Source organism: Lithobates pipiens, unplaced genomic scaffold (genome assembly GCF_037356315.1).
Source record: "Lithobates pipiens isolate NorthernLeopardFrog02 unplaced genomic scaffold, aLitPip1_a1.2 Scaffold_16, whole genome shotgun sequence".
Taxonomy (NCBI): Eukaryota; Metazoa; Chordata; class Amphibia; order Anura; family Ranidae; genus Lithobates; species Lithobates pipiens.
Window position 1 is genome coordinate 208,249,165 of NW_027507748.1, and position 19,924 is coordinate 208,269,088.

The 19,924-nt window shown below is 43.3% G+C and overlaps 1 protein-coding gene across 4 annotated transcripts in view; it reads right to left on the reverse strand.

Moving 5' to 3' along the window:
• Nucleotides 1-9,298: 9,298 nt before the first annotated feature.
• EYA3 (EYA transcriptional coactivator and phosphatase 3) overlaps nt 9,299-19,924 on the reverse strand; it is a 164,620-nt gene continuing 153,994 nt past the window's right edge. For all 4 annotated transcript variants that reach the window (XM_077480948.1, XM_077480945.1, XM_077480946.1 and 1 more), the window contains 4 exons: nt 14,855-14,969; nt 13,768-13,889; nt 12,760-12,860; nt 9,299-10,090 (listed from right to left, as the gene is read on the reverse strand). In XM_077480948.1, the coding sequence (XP_077337074.1) occupies nt 10,010-10,090; nt 12,760-12,860; nt 13,768-13,889; nt 14,855-14,969 (419 nt within the window). In that variant the 3' untranslated portion in view covers nt 9,299-10,009. The remainder of the gene's footprint in view (nt 10,091-12,759; nt 12,861-13,767; nt 13,890-14,854; nt 14,970-19,924) is intronic.

Consider the following 19,924-nt stretch of genomic DNA (forward strand, 5'->3'; position numbering starts at 1 on the left):
TAAATGACACTAGCAGAGAGGGGGTTAACACTAGGTGACGAACAAGGGGTTAAATGTGTTCCCTGGGAGGTTATTATAACTGTGGGGGGGGGGGGGGGGGGAGTGGGCTGACTGGAGGAGGAGAGAGATCACTGTTCCTAATCACTAGGAACAGACAGACAATCTCTCTCTACTCCCCTATCAGAACGGGGATCTGTTTGTTTACATTGAGAGATCCCCGTTCTGGCTCTGTGGACATCGCAGCCACCAGCCACACACATCGCTTCCGATGACGCGCCTGCTATTGCTATTAAAGGGACTGCCGTACTGGTACGGTGATTCCAGCAACCGAGCCAACCTGCCCCAGTATAACTGCGGAAGTCGGTCGGCAAGCGGTTAAATATGTTCCAAGCTAGTGATGAAGATTTAACATAGAATAACCTATGAACTGTTCCAAAGGACATTTTGTTTATTGAAGTTGTAGAATTTATTTAGCACATTGTAATGTACCAATATGTCATGGTTTTAGCATCAATGTTAACTTCCACTATAGCAGGGGTAGTAAATTTAAATTGAAGGAGGTCCATTTGCTAAAAAAAAATTCCGGCTGAGGTCCGAATCAAGAAGTCTCTGCCATGAAAGATTGTATGCATCTTTTCTTTTTGTGGTGCAAGCTGTGCTCTCTGGCGCTCTTCTTATGCCCTGTACACACGTTCGGATATTCCGACGTCAAAATCTGTTGGATTTTTCCTGACGGATTTTGGCCCAAACTTGTCTTGCATACACACGGTTGCACAAAGTTGTCTGAAAATCCGATCGTTCAGAACGAGGCGACATAAAAGTAGTATGTTGGGACTATAAACGGGCCATTAGACAATAGCTTTCATCTCGTAATTTATTCTGAGCATGCGTGACACTTTGTGCGTTGGATTTGTCTACACACGATCGGAATGTAAACGATCGGATTTTGTTGTTGGAAAATTTTAGATCCAGTTTTCAAACTTTGTGTGTCGGAAATTCTGACGGAAAAAGTCTCATGGAGCCCACACCCGATTGTTTTTTTTCCCCGACAACACAATCCGATCTCACATTTTCCGTCAGAAAGTCTGTGTGTACAGGGCATAACTGTTTACTCCACACACTCTGGTAATACTCTAAGTGTAAATGTCCCCTCAATAGTTTTCCCCCTTATAGCAGGTGCCCCTACCAGAATAATTCATTACATTGGGTGCCTCCATTAGACTACCCCCCATAAATCAGCTGCCACCATCAGAGGACCCCCTTATATCGAGTGTCCCCATCAGAGTGCCCCCTTACATCAGGTATTCTCATCAGAATGCCCACTTACATGAAGTTTCTTCATCAGTAGGCACACTTACCTCTGGTTTCTTGATCAGTAAGGCCCACATTAGGTGCTGTCAGAGTGCCCCTTTACATCAGGTGTCCCCATCAGAGTGCGCCTTTACATTAGGTGTCCCCCTCAGAGTGCCCCCTTACAGCAGGTGTTCCCATCAGAGTGCCCCCTTAACATAATATGTGCCCATCAGTTGCCCCTATTTTATGTTAAGGGACACTCTGATGGGTAAATTTATCTTAAGAGGCATGATGATGGGCACATTTTGTTGTGCCCCTTAACAAAATGTACGCATCAGGGTTCTAGCAACCAGGGGCAGGGTGCATACAAGACAGTGTCCCAGCAACCACAGGCGGGGGGCACAAACATAATGTCACTGTCCCAGTAAAAGAGTGCTGAAATGCGGCAACACACTAGCGGCCTGATGATCCGGACAGGAGCGTCACTCGGTCCGTGTTCCAATCACTGGCTGCCATTTCATGACGGCTGCAATATAGCGATATAAGTTTATAGCATACCACTCAAGTCTTTGCCCACCACTAGTGCCCCTTCACATTCATACTCAATCATAGGTAGGTCATCTACACTATTGGGGAGCAGCTTTTAATCACATTTTTTGGTAATTGGTCTAAACCTATAGGGTGCGAGTTACCCCCAAATATTGTTTTGCACTGGTAATATCTAAACTGAAACTTTTGCCTGCATAAGCCCTCCCAGAATGCCTATAGTTGTTTGTTATTTTTGCTGGTATCTTTAGGCGATGTACATGTATTCTCTCTGCTCTCTTTCTACTGGAAAGTTTTTGCTCCTCTAGCAAGGGCCTTTCACAGCAGCAATTATCTGGATCAGTTGCCTCTCAGCCTTCTGTGCTCACCTTGGAGTAGCATAGGAGAGGCCTTTTAGTGACCCAGTACAGTGGAGCCCAAATTCTGAAGACCCCTGTGGTAGTAATCCTGACCAGAATGGAGGCAATGATTTAGCTGAGTTCCAAGGACTGGTACTCCTACTACATGGGTCCCAAAGGGTTGTACCCCTTGCCATTGGGCAATGGGGAGCAGTGCCTAAGCAGTGGTTTTAGCTGGCCATGGGCTCCCTTCCGCAGCTGAAGAAGGTGAGTGGCAAGGAAGGTGCCCTTTTTTGTTAGACTTTTGGTCATTTCGCGTTCTTCCCTTTCATTGCCAGTGCTTTTCTATTACAGATTTGCATGCTTGTCTCCAGACTGTACCATGCAAGCACAAACCATCTTGCAGGAGGACACTTATGCGGTGTACACACGGCCGGACTTTTCAACAGCAAAGGTCCAACGAAAATGAATCCGTCGGCAATTCGACCGTGTGTGGGCTTCATCTGACCTTCGCTGTCGAAAAATCAGACGCACTTTAGATTTAGAACATGTTTCAGATCTTTCCGATGGACTCGAGTCCGGTCGAAAAATCCGTTTGTCTGTATGCTAGTCCAACGGATGAAAACCGACGCTAGGGCAGCTATTGGCTACTGGCTATGAACTTCCTTATTCTAGTCCTGTCGTACGTCATCACGGTCAAATCCGTCAGACTTTGGTGTTATTGTGTGTGAGCAAGTCCGTTCGTTCGCAAAGTCCATCGGAAGTCCGCCGAAAGTCCTGTCGGAAAGACCATCGGACCTAGTCTGTCAAAGTCCGGCCATGTGTACACGGCCTAAGGATAATTTCCTCCATATACAAGCAGCACAGAGTGTCCTTCTGCTTCTAAGCGCTAACCTCCATTTTGGACGAACACCACAAGGCTTTCCTCTCCAGTATTGCTTGGGGTTAGGTCATACCTACTCTTGGAGAACACATTTGGTAGCACATGGCGTACCCATAGACACAAGAGGGTGGGTTCTGCAGGCTCAGCTGGTACCCCAGTGGCTACTGGCAAAGGTGATGGCGAATCTCTTAGTGAACTCTGCCAGCATAAGTCCTCTGTCTGACTTATACGCAGTCTGGCAGCATCAAGGTCTCCCTTAGGTTGGGTTCACACGTGTGGTGCGAATTGAAGCTCAGTTTTCCCAGCTAATTGAAAAAGTAGTTGTTCAGCATTTCACGTCAGTGTTTGATCAGGATCAGGTCAGGATTGCATCAGTATCAGGTCAGGATTTTATCCTGTTCACGACGATAATATGCTTGTAATTCGCACCGCAATGCCCAGAAAACGCAAGTTTTTTGGGCAATGTGGGGTGCAAATGCAACGCGCATATGTGAACCAGCCTCATTGAAATGAACTTATTTTAAAATGTAAGCCGCAACCAATTGGCACAGGTGTGAACCCAGCCTTACTCCATCAGGGATGCTTTTTGCTGCTTCTTTTGTTTCTAAGGAGGAATTTTCATCTGCCAATAACCAATAAGTCCAATATCATGGAACAGGAGGCAGACAGTCGGAAAGATATGAGCAGCAAATGGTCCTGGTTGCCCCCAAGTGGGGGGAACAGTTGATGGCCTGTGTGCCCCCAACCAGGATATCCCTGCCATGTGGGTCCCTGAAATTGTTTCCAAAGACTACAAGCTGGAGTTTTACGCTCCTTGCCTTCGTGTTAATACAAATGACTTCTGTTTCCAGCAGAATTTTTTTTACCGTAAAATCAGTTTCTCTGAGTTCATTGACGGACACAGCCTTCTTTATTCAGAACGGTAGGGTTATATCATCTCTGCAGGAGTAGGACTAGGCAGAACAAAAGAACAACCCCTGGCTATGCCCATGGGCTGTCCTCTGTCAGTATATAACCCCCTCCTTGCTCTAGGTATTCAGTTTAGTAGCAAGCAGTAATAGAAGTGGGGACACATGTGGGGGTGGCGTTTCTGCACCTGAAAAGTCCTGGAGCATCTTCAAAAGTTTTTTTCCCCATTGCAGATCAGAGCATTCGGCAAGTATGCACTCATCCACACTTGGGTACACATATTTATTAACATTTGCGAGTGCCACATTTTCATAATTTTAAGCACCACTGAAGAGACCTTAGAAGTTCAGCAACCTGGGGAACTATGGTCAAGATGCTGCAGTGCCTAGATCATAGGTCCGGAAATGCAGCAAGGGCAGGGGAATTCTCAAATGGGTACCTCACAGCAAGCGTTTTTTTTTTTTTTTTTAGAAACGCAAATTCACTCTAAACCTTCCCAGTCTTAAAGGACAATATTGTGACGATAATAGGGAAAAGGGAACACGTTTGCTGCGCAAGATGGCTTATGAAGTATCGGCTCTCCGCTGCAGCCACCGCTGCATCCCCATCTTGAAAGGTACCTGCACTGATGTAATAAGTGCAATAACCAGGGCTTTTTCACTCCCTACCCTACCATTCTGAAGAAGGCTGTGTCTGTCAATGAAAGAACGAGAAACAACCCTGTTCATTGCACTAAAGCAGCAACTTTGGAAAGAGGTCATTACTCCTGTTCTGGAGCAGGAGAGATTCTGGGAGTTTTATTCTAACCCGTTTAATGTTCCTCAGAGCCAGATAGGAGACAAAGGGGGGGAGGGGAGGGCAGGGGTGCCATATAATAGGCTATATGCCTAAGCGCCACCCCAAAAAACACAGGCGGAGGAGGCCACCAACTGGAACACCCCCCCCGTCCGAGCTCCACATATGGGATGTCGACCGAGGCCCCTCACAGGGGGCACAGAACAAAGGGCCCTTTACACGGGGCACAAAACAGAGTCCCTCACAAGGGGCAAAAACCAGGGCCCCTCATGGGGGGGGGGCAAATACCAGGTGCCCTCACCGGGGGCAAATACAGGGGCGCCAATCTAGGAGGCCACAGATGCCACGGCCCAATAGGTACAAAAATGCTGCCTAATAGGCCGCAAAAGCCACCGGCTAAATTTTGGCCACCCGCCGCGAGCGAGTAGCCCATGGTAGGACCGGTAAGCCGGTCGGTATGCCACGGCCTAAACTTTCAGACCTCTAAGCCGACAGGCTGAAAATCCACGGCACAAATTTTTGGCGGTGGGCCGCAAAGCCACAAGAGCAGCCCTCCGCCTGGGAGGCTGCAAAGCCACAGCCTAAATTACGGCAAACACTCACCTCCCAAGCCCAACCCTAGATGACCCCCCCCCCCCCCCAGTAACAACCCCAAGGTGGAAAAGGGGCCAGTGTCCCAAAGCCCCTAGGCCGGGACCCTGGGCCTCACCCGGGATAGAAGGGGGAGGAGGAAGGGGGTGGAGAACCCCGGAGGGACCGACCACCCCAGGGAGTACCCGCGCCCCACTCCAGGGAAGGAGAGGAGGGGACCCTTTACTTACCTTTCCAGTGAAAAAGACAGATCCTCCTCCCTGTCAGCCATGAGGAACACTCTGCCGAGACCCGGTCGTATGCGACCTTGCAAGACGTTTAACTCGCAGGGCCAGCCCCGTCCAGCGGGGCTATGTCTTGGCCGACCTAGCGCATAGCTGTGGTCTGTGCGCACTCGCTGGCCAGACTGGGGTGACCACTCGATCAAGCGTCTAGCCCAGCAGTTGATTGTAATCTCACCAGAAAAAATATCCAGGAAAAATAAAAAAAATAAATTCCCAGGACTAGATTCCAGCAGGCAACTAGATCCTTACACCTGACTAGGCAGAAAAAAAAAACTGAATACCTAGAGCAGGGAGGGGGTTATATACTGATGGAGGACAGCCCATGGGTGTAGCCAAGGGTTTTTTTTTGTTCTGCCTAGTCCTCCTCCTGCGAAGATGATATAACCCTACCATTCTGAAGAAGGCTGTGTCTGTCAATGAACGAATGAGAAACAACCCTGTTTATTGCACTAAAGCAGCAACTTTGGAAAGAGGTCATTACCCCTGTTCTGGAGCAGGAGAGATTCTGGGAGTTTTATTCTAACCCGTTTACTGTTCTCAAACCAAATGGAGGGGCATGTCCCCTTCTGGATTGAAAGCCTCTAAAAAAAATCCTCCTCATGCAAAAGCTGAAGTAGTCAGCTTTCAATTTGTCCACTCCTAGAATGTAGACTGCAGTGCAGAGATCAGTGAATAATGAATTTGAGAGATTATCTGGCTTGCTTCCTTCCTTCCTTCAAGGCTGCATGACTCCTGATGCCCCCTTGGTAGTTGATATAGGCCAGTCCCGTGGCATTGTCTGACTGCACCCTGATTGGGCATCTCCACAAAAGGAAGATCCAATGTTGCAGAGCCATACTTATTGTTCTGCGTTCCAGATGCCCCTGATGCCCCCTTGGTAGCGGATGTAGGCCAGTGCCGTGGCATTATCTGACTGCACCCTGATTGGTTATCTCCACAAAAAGGAAGGTCCAATGTTGCAGAGCCATACTTATTTCCTGCGTTCTGAAAGACTTCTCTACTGTTAAAACTAGAGATTGTCCAAGTTAGGGAATTCCTTGCTTAGCTGGACAGAAGCATGTTTTTTTTTACCAGGTTAATAAGAAATGTGTTGGACAGGTCTCAAATGAAATTAGGTGAATGGCACATCCTTGAAGGAAGCTACATGGGGCCTGGACCTATCATAGACAATCTCATTATGAGATGCCCCTTCTCAAATCTCAAGTGTGGGCAGAGAGAATTTTCTTTTCTGGAAGGAAAATCTTTGCCCGAATTGTGTCCAGGACCAGCCTCAAGTATTTTAGATGAAGAGGAGGCTGGAGAGCAGATTTTGTTTTTAAAATGATCACCCAACCCAAAGGCCTGGAACATCTGAATTGTCTTTTGAACATTGGCAGACAGCTGGAAGGCAAAAGGAATCCTTCATCCTGTGACCTGGATGATGATTATTTCTTAGAAGGGCCAGAGGAGATGCTAGGTCCTTTCTCAATACTCCGGGAGCAGAAGATAGCTGAAAAGAAATGCTGTGAAGAAAGAAAGCTTTCAAAAATATATTGTTTAAATAGTTTTTTCTATATCTATCTATCTCTATATCTATCTATCTCTATATCTATCTATCTCTATATCTATCTATCTATCTCTATATCTATCTATCTCTATATCTATCTATCTATCTCTATATCTACACATACATACATACATACATACACACATACATACATACATACAGTAGCTCCCAAAAGTGAGTACAGCCCCCACATTTTTTAAAATATTTTATTATATTTTTCATGTGACAACACTGAAGAAATTACACTTTGCAACAATGTAAAGTAGTGAGTGTACAGCTTGTATGACAGTGTAAATTTGCTGTCCCCTCAAAATAACATGACACAGCCATTAATGTCTAAACTGCTGGCAACAAAAGTGAGTACACCTCTAAGTGAAAATGTCCAAATTGGGCCCAAAGTGTCAATATTTTGAGTGACCATCATTATTTTCCAGCACTGCCTTAACCGTCTTGGACATGGAGTTCCTCAGAGCTTCACAGGTTGCCACTGGAGTCCTCTTCCTCTCCTCCATGATGACATCACAGAGCTGCTGGATGTTCGAGACCTTGCGTTCCTCCACCTTCCATTTGAGAATGCCCCACAGATGCTCAATAGGGTTTAGGTCTGGAGACATGCTTGGCTAGTCCATCACCTTTACCCTCAGCTTCTTTAGCAAGGCAGTGGTGGTCTTGGTGAGGTGTTTGGGGTCATTATGTTGCAATACTGCCTTGCAGCCCAGTCTCCAAAGGGAGGGGGATCATGCTCTGCTTCAGTATTTCACAGTACATGCTGGCATTCATGGTTCCCTTAAAGAACTGTAGCGCCCCAGTGCCGGGAGCACTCATGCAGCCCCAGACCATGACACTCCCACCACCGTGCTTGACTGTAGGCAAGACACACCGTCTTTGTACTCCCTCACCTGGTTGCCACCACACATGCTTGGCATCATCTGAACAAAATAAGTTTATCTTGGTCTCATCAGATCACAGGACATGGCTTCTGTAATCCATGTCCTTAGTCTGCTTGTCTTCAGCAAACTGTTAGCAGCTTTCTTGTGCATCATCTTTAGAGGAAGCTTCCTTCTGGGATGATAGCCATGCAGACCAATTTGATGCAGTGTGCGGCATATGGTCTGAGCACTGACAGGCTACCCCCCCCCCCCCCCCAACTTCTGCAACAATGCTGACAGCACTCATACGTCTATTTCCCAAAGACAACCTCTGGATCGAACGGTGAGCATGTGCACTCAACTTCTTTGGTGGACCATGGCAAGGCCTGTTCTGAATGGAACCTGTCCTGTTAAACCGCTGTATGGTCTTGACCACTGTGCTTCAGCTCAGTTTTCAGGGTCTTGGTATCTTTATACAGAGCAACAATTCTTGTTTTTAGATCCTCAGAGTTCTTTTCCATGAGGTACCATGTTCAACTTCCAGTGACCAGTACGAGAGAGTGAGAACACCAAATTTAAACACACCTGCTCCTCATTCACACCTGAAATCTTGTAACCTGAACGAATCATATGACACTGGGAAGGAAAATGGCTAATTGGGCCCAATTTAGACATTTTCATGTAGGGGTGTACTCACTTTGGTTGCCAGTGGTTTAGACATTAATGGCTGAGTGTTGAGTTATTATTATTTTTTTGGGGGGGGGGGGGGCAGCAAATTTACACTGTTATACAAGTTGTACACTCACTACTTTACATTGTAGCAAAGTGTAATTTCTTCAATGTTGTCACTTGGAAAGATATAATAAAATATAGAATATTTAGAAAAATGTGAGGGGTGTACTCACTTTATATATATATATATATATATATATATATATATATATATACACACACACACACACACAACCTTTTTGTTACAGTGGGATAAGTTAATTGTTAGACATGGAAATCATTTTGATGGTTATACACTATGCACAAAAGTTTCTGTAACATTCATGTGAGCAATTGATTTCAACATGTTATTGAGGAGATTGCAGATCTTGCCTTTAATACCAAGTAGATATTTAACTTTTATTCATGTATTTAATTAAAGAGTGTATTTGCATTACCACAAACAGCCTCTCCCAATGACAGTATCTGTTACAAATCCCCGCTGAGGATAAAATACAGACGTGGGAAAAATATCAAGGAAAAAAATTCTTTAATAAGTTATAGATTCAAAAAGGTATAATAATGGAGGCCTTTCTTCCCCTCCCGTGAGGTATTTCACAAAGAGTTCCAGAATGGTAATGAGACAATAATAAAAAAATCAGAAAAATGTACACTGACTCAGCTGTTCATAAGGAGAGGACAGTTAAAGTTCAATGCAGAAGCCATCCATCCTTAGGTGAAGGTCTTGGCTACTCCATTCACATCAAGATGCAATACATTATTAGGATCCACTGCTACATGTTATGGCTCATTCTATATAAGCATAGCTGCTCCATATGTTCTCATAGCATTATAATTATTTCCTGGTATGGGAGGAACAGCCTACAACTAACCAGAAGTTGGCCTCAAGTGAAACTGAAGACTTTCCATACATGAGGAGGTAGGTGGGACTTTGAAAATAGTTACCGTATCTACCAGGAAACTGAAGAAACTCTCTGGCAAGTAAATGAGAGGTAGGTGGGATGTAAAAGCTAAACAGGGTATTCTGCAAGACAGGATAGTTGAAATGGTTTCTCCTCGATGAACGAAAAAGCTGAAAGCATCTCCCTCTTGGAAAGTTTTTGGATAGATGCAGGTTTACCACATCGAACAACTGTTCCTCGGGTCTCCACCTAAGCTTTTGTTTGTCAGGCACCTGGCTGATCTAATCGGCTTGCATACAAAACATGGTTATTCAGCATTTCTCACAAGAAGTCCAGCTCCAGTGCCTGATGTAGAGAGATGAGGTCATTGTGGTTTGTGATTCTCCAGAAAGGCATATTGTGCTGCAAGAAAAAAAATATACAAACTCAGAGACTGCCAAAATGATAGCCCAACTTTAACTGCACAAAAATGAAGTAAAAGAAAAATTTGCTGGTTGATGTGCAAGTAGACAAAACAAATAACTTATTGACTTTTTCTCCTATAGGAACACTTCAAAGGACAACTGTACTATTTATACACGTTGTACTTTAAGGGCATGCCTGCACCCCAGACTGCAACCCACTCACTCCTATACTTACTCCTGTCCCTGGTTAACTGATCTTCACGGTGTGGCCCAGTCCACAGCCATACTTACAAAGTCCTTTACCATTCATGCATATTCCCTATTCATTGCTGCCAGAGTGGTACTAATGGTGACCTTCAGCAGGCATTCAAAGTACAGCTCTTGACACAGACCATAATAGAACTATGGCAAACATGCTCAGGATGAAGATTGCTGGAACAGGTATAGGGAAATAAATACTGGGCCTGGTAGGGTTCCCTAAGGAGGGGAGGGCGTGTGCCATAAAGGACATATACCAAAGGAATTTTTCATTTTAATAATAATGCATAAAATCTGCAATATTGCAACTGTTAAGGTAATGGAAAAAAAATACCTTCATTACTATAATGCATCCATACCATTCTTGAAGGAAATTGCTAGCTCCTACACTTTTCAGATCTTCATACTACAACTTACACGAAATAACCTACTCTAAATAAGTAATCTCTCCACCTCAGAATAAATCTAAATTGGAGGTAGGTAGTTGGCTTGAGCTCAGATCTTCACGAAATACAGGGTCTACCTAATTTTGAACCCCGTACAGAAGTGCTCATGCATTTTACGAAACAAGGTCTGCGTCTTTTCTCATTACTGTGATCTGAGGCTTTACAATTATCTCTTCAACCTCTGTAGACAAGAAATCAGTCGCAAATTAAGTTAATCAGCTTTGAATCATATAAGGCTTTATCTGTATTGTAAATGTAGGTAGTAAGGGCGCTCTACTCTAATATTTTATATAACCCCAGGGAATAAAATACATGTGAAAAAAATTGGTGGAAAAAAAATAATAAAATAGAAAAAAATTAAATAGAAAAAAAAATTGGTGGGTGTATAAAAAAATAAATAATTATAATGAATGCACGATGTGAAAATGAATCAATAATCAGATGCTAATCTAAAAATTATACCATGTGCCAAATATATGTCCAAACGTGCAATAACTAAATAATAAAACAAATATATATATATATATATATAAAAAAACTTTGTCACAATTGTATACAGTGGTACAAATGCAAAGCAAAAGTTACTCCTCTACTTAGTGTCCATAATACACAAATTTAAAACATGTGAAAACATGTGAAAACAAGTCCATAGGTGCAAAGTGATAAGTGCAAATGATCCTTGGGGGGTAAAAAATCCGGTGCGATTTGGTGCAATTTCCATGCAATAAGCAGAATTCGCACTCACCAACTCCCCTGCCCCTGCAGGGGTAGAAGCGCCTTCACAGTATTAGCCACTGTGTAGCTGTTTGTTGATCCTGGTGTTCCGCTCTCTATTGGTCCCAGTGGTCTGTTTGCTGTCTCAGGGATGTAATACTCTCGTTGGGTGTAAAGAAAAAAGATCGCCCATAGCGTGATATTGTAACCAACGTTCAATATTTATTACTTAAAAAGAGAAAAACTACTCACAAGGATACAATATTCAGACCGCAATATATGTAAACACTGTCTCTTGAAGGGAGAGTCCATGTGTGTCCTAGGCCACGCCCTACGCGTTTCGTCATACAACATCCTCTCCGCTCCAGAGGACGTCGTATGACGTATGATGGACTTGTTTTCACATGTTTTAAATTTGTGTATTATGGACACTAAGTAGAGGAGTAACTTTTGCTTAGCATTTGTACCACTGTATACAATTGTGACAAACGTTTTTTCATATATATATATATATATATATATATATATATATATATATATATATATATATATATAATATATATATATATATATATATATATGTTATATTATTTAGTTATTGCATGTTTGGACATATATGTGGCACATGGTATAATTTTTAGATTAGCATCTGATTATTGATTTATTTTCACACCGTGCATTCATTATAATTATTTTCTATTTATTTTTTTATACACCCACCAATTTTTTTCTATTTTATTATTTTTTTCACCAATTTTTTCACATGTATTTTATTCCCTGGGGTTATATAAAATATTAGAGTAGAGTGCCCTTATTACCTACATTTACAATACAGATATACAGTTCCAACTTTTTGTTGTGAGCCTGAGGTAGTGGCAGCCCTCTTATTTACAGATCCTTTTTTCAGTTTATCCATAGCGCAACCCCCTTCTTTTTTGTCATATAAGGCTTTATGTCCTTGTTAGCTTGTTTTCAGATTTGTCAGCCCCATGTGGATGACAATGGACCCTCTTTTGCTCATGTGGCTGTATATAAAACTGTAATGTAAGCGCACTATATTGAAGGTATTGGACGTCAGTAGTTTGCGGTTTTAGTGACAATACAAATGTACATACACTGAACATTCACAAAAAATACATATATACTTTAATACAGACTTTAAAAAATGACAACGTTCTATGAAAATTCCTGAAGAACACAGACACAAGGTATCCCAAGGAAATACCTTCACATACTTCATTGCAAATACCTGTTTGGCAGCCATTTCTTCATCCCTACCATCTCCAATCACCACATAGGTAACTTTCTTGCCAAATCTTGTCACTATCCTTTCAAAGCAGCTCTCTTTTCCTGCAAGCAAAGGCCAATGTTATTTTACTATAGGTGTGGAGTGTACACAAATGCTGGCATCACTAACCAATAATTCATAAACAAAATACAGTGGTTAATCAGTCCATCAGCCTTGTTTCTAAATTTTATACACTTCGACATTATAGACAATTGTGCACTTACAGTCTATTAACAAGAAGGCCCTTTCCTGCTCCAGCGGGACTATGCTACTGTGCACAAAGTCAGGTCCAAAGACATGATTTGACAGGTTTGGTGTGGAGAAACTTGAATGGTCTGCACACAGCCCTGATTTTCAAAATGATTTAACACCTTTCAGATAATTAGGCAACTATGAGACAGATTTTCTCATTAAATATTCCTTTGGCTGAATGGATAAACACTTCCACAGACTCGCTCCAAAATCTTGTGGAAGTAGAGAATTTTTATGTGTAAAAGGCAACCCACTCCATATCTCCATGGTTTTGGAATGGGAAGACCAACCAGCTCCTATAGATGCGAGTGTGTCCACAACCTTTTGGCCTTACAATAAACTCATTAGTTCTTCATGTGAAAAGGCACTATTGTAAGTAGCAGCTCCAGTGTCAGCAATGTTTTAGGGTATCAGCTTAAAATCGTTAATACACAATTATTTTATAGTAGAAAAAAAAATGTGAGGGAGGGAGAACAAATTCAAACACAGGCTGAAAGTCATATCCTAAACACTATTTTACAATATTTACTAAATTATTTGTTCCACACTACGCAATCATCACTAACAAAACATGGCGTACTGTCATCATTATGGAACCAAGGTGTGAAACCAATCACATTGTAAACTGTATCACATTTATATGCTGCGGAACAAGACACACAGACAATAAGACCCACTTCTACCGGAGATCAGGACTCGGTCACTTTGTAATGTTACCTATTTTTGTGGCACTGTATATATTCTGTATTGGAAACACTTCTCCAAGCCCGTAGAGTAGAACTTTGGCCAGAGCTGGAACCAGTTGTGTTGTAGTTATTAACACGTTGACACAGTTTTTCCTAAAATGAAAACAGTGCAATATATAATTCTTTTTAAGAGTGAAGTAGAGAAATGCAACAAATAGCTAATCAGTAACTTCTACTATAAACATAGAAAAAGTGGCCTTTTTTTTCTCCCTTAAAGAGTGAACATCAAACATAGGGAACCAACATGATTAAAAGCTTAAAATGTAATTTGTTTTTCTTTTTGTACAGCCATATTGGTCCAGCCCGGATCAATGTAAGTATGCACGTGCCATACCTGTAGTATTCCTATGAAACTTAAAATGATCCTGTCTTCTGGGTGGATGAGGTAGCAAATGCAAGGCGATCTGTGAATGGCGCTTGTGTTGAGCGGGAACCCCAGTAGTTACTATGCAGCAGGGCAGCTTTTCAGCACAAGTCCTGGAGGACAGCAAGGATCACTGTAGTAGCAGTGGCTACTAAGAGGTTTTCTGCTTCCACAAGGATTGGCCAGGTATGGAATACTTGCATTGGTCCAAGCTAAGCCAGTATAACTATCCAAAAAATCCATCCATGAGGATTTCAGCTTTAACTATAAAATAAAGTAAATTTAGTATAGAAAGCATGAACCAATCCCCCCCCCCCCCCCCACACACACACACACAGACACACACACAGACAGACACACACACACAGACAGACACACACACACAGACAGACACACACACACACACACACACACACACGCCCCGAAATAAAAAATAAAATAAAAAATTGTTGACACCCTACTGACTGGTCAGAGAATTGTTCCATGATACAAATCTACTTTATTGATAGCGCCACATACAGGCTTTTGACTTTGTCTTTCTATTCTGGACCCATTGAATCAGTTTGTTGAATTGTAGCACTGAATCTTGATATATCAGCTAAAAGCATGGTATATACTGTATATGTACATGTTCAACCTATCCTTTGTTCAATAAAAAACATTGAAAAAAAACACAAAACGTGTTTCTGGTTACCTGGCCTGGATGAGTTGTAAACACTTCACAGCAGTGCCTAACCAGCCATCTGTCAATGTCTCTATATCATCTCTAAGTCTCTGGAGAGAGTCACGCCTCTGTGGGCTGAGTAATCCTGTGACAGAAATCAAATTTTTTTTAAATGCTTTGAATAAATCCCCAAATAAAGTGGTCTGTGATAAACCAAACACTTGCACAATGTGTAAATATGCTCTCCTCTAAGCAGCATCTAAAATGACAGCATGGTTTAAAAGATTCTATTTCACAGTGTTCAAGGATTAAATTCCCCAGTAAAGCACGACAAATCTTTTCAGCAATATAACGCATTAGGTACACATAGGGGCCTATTTACTAAAACTGGAGAGTGCAAAATCTGGTGCAGCTCTGCAGAGAAACAAATTAGCCTCCATTTTTTTTTTTTTAATCAAAGCTTTTTTAAACAAGCTGTATTAAGATGCTGACAGTCTTCCACGCACAACTGTACCAGATTTTGTACTCTACAGTTTTGGTAAATAAACCCCACATTCTACTACTACTACAAGTAACCTACTTTTCTACTAAAAACTGTTCATCTACTCTCCATGAAAGATTATTAAATATTTTACCATCTCCCAAGAAAAATAGGATTTTTCATAACAGCTTACCTGTAAAATCCTTGGAGTACATCACAGGACATAGAGCCTCAGTATTTACTTATAGGCACCATTAGGCGATGGACACTGGCACACCCTAGACAGGAAGTTTAGCCCCCTATATAACCCCTCCCCTAACTGGGAGTTTTGTAGCAAAGAAATACGTGTGTAATACATATCCCCAAAAAAGAGGGGCGGGAGCTCTGTGTCCTGTGATGTACTCCAAGAAAAGGATTTTACAGGTAAGCTGTTATAAAAAATCCTATTTTCTTTATTGTACATCGCAGGACACAGAGCCTCGGTATTTACTGATGCGATGTCCCAGAGCAATGCCACATGAGGGGAGGGGACACAAAAGTAGGGAGCAATCAGACGTGAGAACCTTGTACTGCAGCCTGCAGCACACTGCGCCTGAAGGCGATATTCTCATGCCTTTTCACATCCACCTGATAGAATCTGGTGAATGTATGGACTGAAGGCCAAGTTGCGGCCTTACAGATCTGAGCCATGGAGGCCTGGTGATGCACTGCCCATGAAGTGCTTACAGCCCTGGTGGAGTGCGCTTTGATTTGAAAAGGTGGAACTTTCCCCTTTAAACCATAAACGTGAAAAATTACCTGTCGAATACATTTAGCAATGGTGGATTTCAACGCTGCCTGTCCTATCTTAGGACCCTCAGGCAACACGAACAAAACATCCATTTTGCGAACCTGAGCGGTCGCTTCCAAATAGGCTTTGACCACTCTCACTATATCCAGAGAATATAGTGACTTCTCTTCCTTAGAACAGGGATCTAGAAAGAATGAAGGCAGAACAATAGCCTGGTTTAGGTGAAAATTTTAAACCACCTTCGGAAGAAAACTAGGATGAGGACGTAATACTACTCTATCCTTATGAACAATTAAATATGGCTCTTTACAAGAGAGCTGCCAATTCTGATATCCTTCTCACAGAAGAAATGGCTAAAAGAAAAATTAGCTTCCTTTGTCTAAAGGACCAAAGGAATATGTTGTATCGGCTCAAAAGGCTGTTTCTGTAATGCCGACAGAACTAAATTCAAGTCCCAGGAGTTCAGGGGTGCTCTAAACGGTGGATTAAGCCTCGTTACCCCCTGTACAAAGCTTCGGACCAAAGAATGCGCAGCAAGCGGATGTTGAAACAATACTGACTGAGACCTGGCCCTTGATAGTACTCAAGGCCAGCTTCATCTCTAACACCGTTTGCAGAAAAGCAAGGATTCTCCCTATGACATACTTTCTGGGATGCCAACCCCTGGATTCACACCATGAGACATATGCCTTCCAGATTCTATAATAAATTACTCTGGAAGCTGGCTTACTTGCATTAATCAAGGTAGAAATGACTGGACCTGAAAAGCCCACGACTCATCAGAATGTGGGTTTCAATAGCCAAACCGTTAAATTTAGCATTTGTAAAGTAGAATGGAACACTGGTCCCTGCGATAGCAGGTCTGGACATGGTGGACCCTACCGCCATCTTCACTATTTCTGCATACCAAGATCTTCTGGGCCACTAGAAGCACAGACTTCTTTTCCTGCTTGATCCTGCAAAGAAGTCGTGGTAGCAGCAGAATGGGAGGGAATGCATAAATCAGTGAGAACTGATGCCATGGAGTCACCAACGCATCTGTCCCGCATGCAAGTGGATCTCTTGTTCTTGACACAAAGTTGTCGATCTTGTTGTTGAACATGGACGCAAATAGATCTACATCCGGGATCCCCCATCTTTGACATATGGCCAGGAAGATGTCGGGGGGGGGGGGGGGAAGAGACCATTCCCCTGGGAACAACTGCTGGCAACTTAAGTAGTCCACCTGCCAGTCCTCTACCCCTGGAATGAAGATTGCTGATATGCACGGCACATGCTTTTCTGCCCAGATTAGGATCTGGTTTACCTATTTCTGTGCTGCACAACTCCTGGTGCCCCCTTGGTGATTGATATAAACCATTGCTGTGGCATTGTTGGATTGGACCCTGACAGGACAACCTTGCAACCTGAATGTCCAGGTTTTTAGGGCCAGGTACGCCGCACTTATCTCCAGAATATTGATGGGTAAGGTCTTCTCGATCCTGGGTGAATTCCCTTGGACAGTTGCCTCTTTCAGTACAGCTCCCAAACCCGAAAGGCTGGCATCTGTTGTTGCCACCTTCAAGGTGACTGGTAGAAAGGGATTTCCCTTTCCGCAGATTCTCGGGTACCAACCACCAAATGAAGCCCCGACGCACTATTGGAGATGAGCGCAGTGGAAAATTTAGTGCCTGGACCTTCTTGTTCCAGGCAGATAGGATACGGTCTTGCAACAGTCTTGAATGAAACTAAGCATAGGGAACCACTTGGAACGATGCCACCATCTTTCCCAACAATCTCATACAAAGGCGAATAGAAGGGCTTTTCTTTGCCCTTCTTAGCTGAACCAGCTCCTTTAATGCACTGATTTTTGCCTGGGGTAAAAACACCCTTTTTTGGGTTGTATCTATGATTAGACTCTAGTACTTTAGTCTTCTTACTGGTTTTAAAGAAGACTTCTCTAGTTTGAGAACCCAACCTAGATATTCCAGGTAGTTGGCTGTGGTGACCAAGCCTTGGTCTAAACGGGCTACCGACCGGTCTATTAAGAGCAGGTCATCTAGGTACGCTATAACCGTTATACCGAGGGCCCTTAATCTGGCTAGAGGAGGAGCCAGGGCCTTTATGAACACCTGAGGTGCAGTAGATATACCGAAAGGCAGAGCTACAAACTGGAAATTATGTTTTTCCACTTTGAAACACAGATATTTCTGATGGGCGGGGAAAACAGGTACATGCAGGTAAGCATCTTTGATGTCTATTGATGCCAGAAGTTCTCCTCCTTATAGGATGGAGACTACTGATCGAATTGATTCCATGCGAAAAAATCGAATCTTTAGGAACCGATTTAGATCCTTGAGATCCAGAATATGTCTGACATCTCCATTTGGCTTTGGCACCGTGAAAAGGTTTGAATAAAAGCCCTGCTCTTGCACGGGAAGTGCCATGATTACTTCTTGCGACAGAAGTCAATCCAACGCTTGGAAGACCAACTTCTTTTCCTCTGGGTCCTTGGGGACATTTGATCTGAGGAAACAAGGAGACGGGAATTCTCTGAACTCGTTTGTAACCTAGAGTTATTGTGGAGATCACCCATCTGTCCTGAAAATCCTCCTGCCAGACCCTTGAGAACTGTAGCAGTCTTCCCCTACTCTAATGAGCGGGGGTGCCCCTTCATAAAGAGGCTTTAGCGTTCTATCTTGTAGATTTACTCCCCAGGATTTCTTTTGTCCTTGGGGTTGACTCTGAGTTTTACCTCCTGAATCTGATGGCAGAGGCCGTTGCCCCAGGCACTGGAAAAAGAGTCCGTTTACTCCATTTAACTGGCAAAAAGGTACTTTTCCCACTTGATATCTTTTGTATATATTTGTCCAAGTCATCCCCAAACAGCCATTCACCGCGAAAAGGGAACCCCCCCAGGAGCTTAGGAGTTTCGGCTGACCAATTTTTCAGCCACAAGACTCTACGCATATGCACCAGCCCAAGCGTAAGACGAGAGGTCTGAAGGATAGAATCTCTGATTGCATCAACCGCGAAACACAAGGCTGGCAGCTCGGCTAATTCTTGGGCCTGCTGTTCAGGGAAAACCTTGAGCACCTGTTTCAAGTGATCTCTTAACGATTGGCATACCCCAATTGCCGGAACTGCAGGTTGAGCTACTTAACCTGCCAAGGCAAAAACATTTTTCAGCAGGAATTTCATCTTTTTATCAGTTGAATCCCTAAGCATTTGAGCGGTGTCAACCGGAAAATTTTGTTCACAGAGGAGATAGCGGCGACAATTGATGGAATATCCCACCTCTTTGTGAACTTTTCCTTCATAGGATAAAAAATTGAAAACTTTTTAGGAGGGAAATTTAAAGTTTTTTTTATCTGGGTGATGCCACTCAGAATAAATAAGCTTTTCCAGCATAAAATGAACAGGAAAAGCATGCGCAGCTTGAGGAGGCTTAAGTGAACCCAAACTGGATGTGGGTTTTTCAATCGGCTCAGTTACGGTAACTTAAATGTGGCACGGACCCTTTCAGTAAGAGATTGCACCAGCAACTTCTCAGGCTGTGAAGCCGAAGGAGGACCTTCCCCACTAGATTCTCCAGAAGAGGAGTCATCCTCATCCCCATCCCCATCTCCAGAGGGGGAATCATCTGCCCTTCCCCAGAGTACCTCTGTTTGAGGATCCCGGGTAGAAGGGGATCTACTGCAGTAATGTATACAGGGGCTGAAATGCCAGCAAAAGATGTAGCCCCTGACCCCGACGGCTCATCCTGACCAGCCTCTCTAGGTCCTTCAAGGGGAGATGGTGCTGCAGAGGGGGGGTCCTCATAGCCTGAGGGAGATCCCCCTTGAGCCCC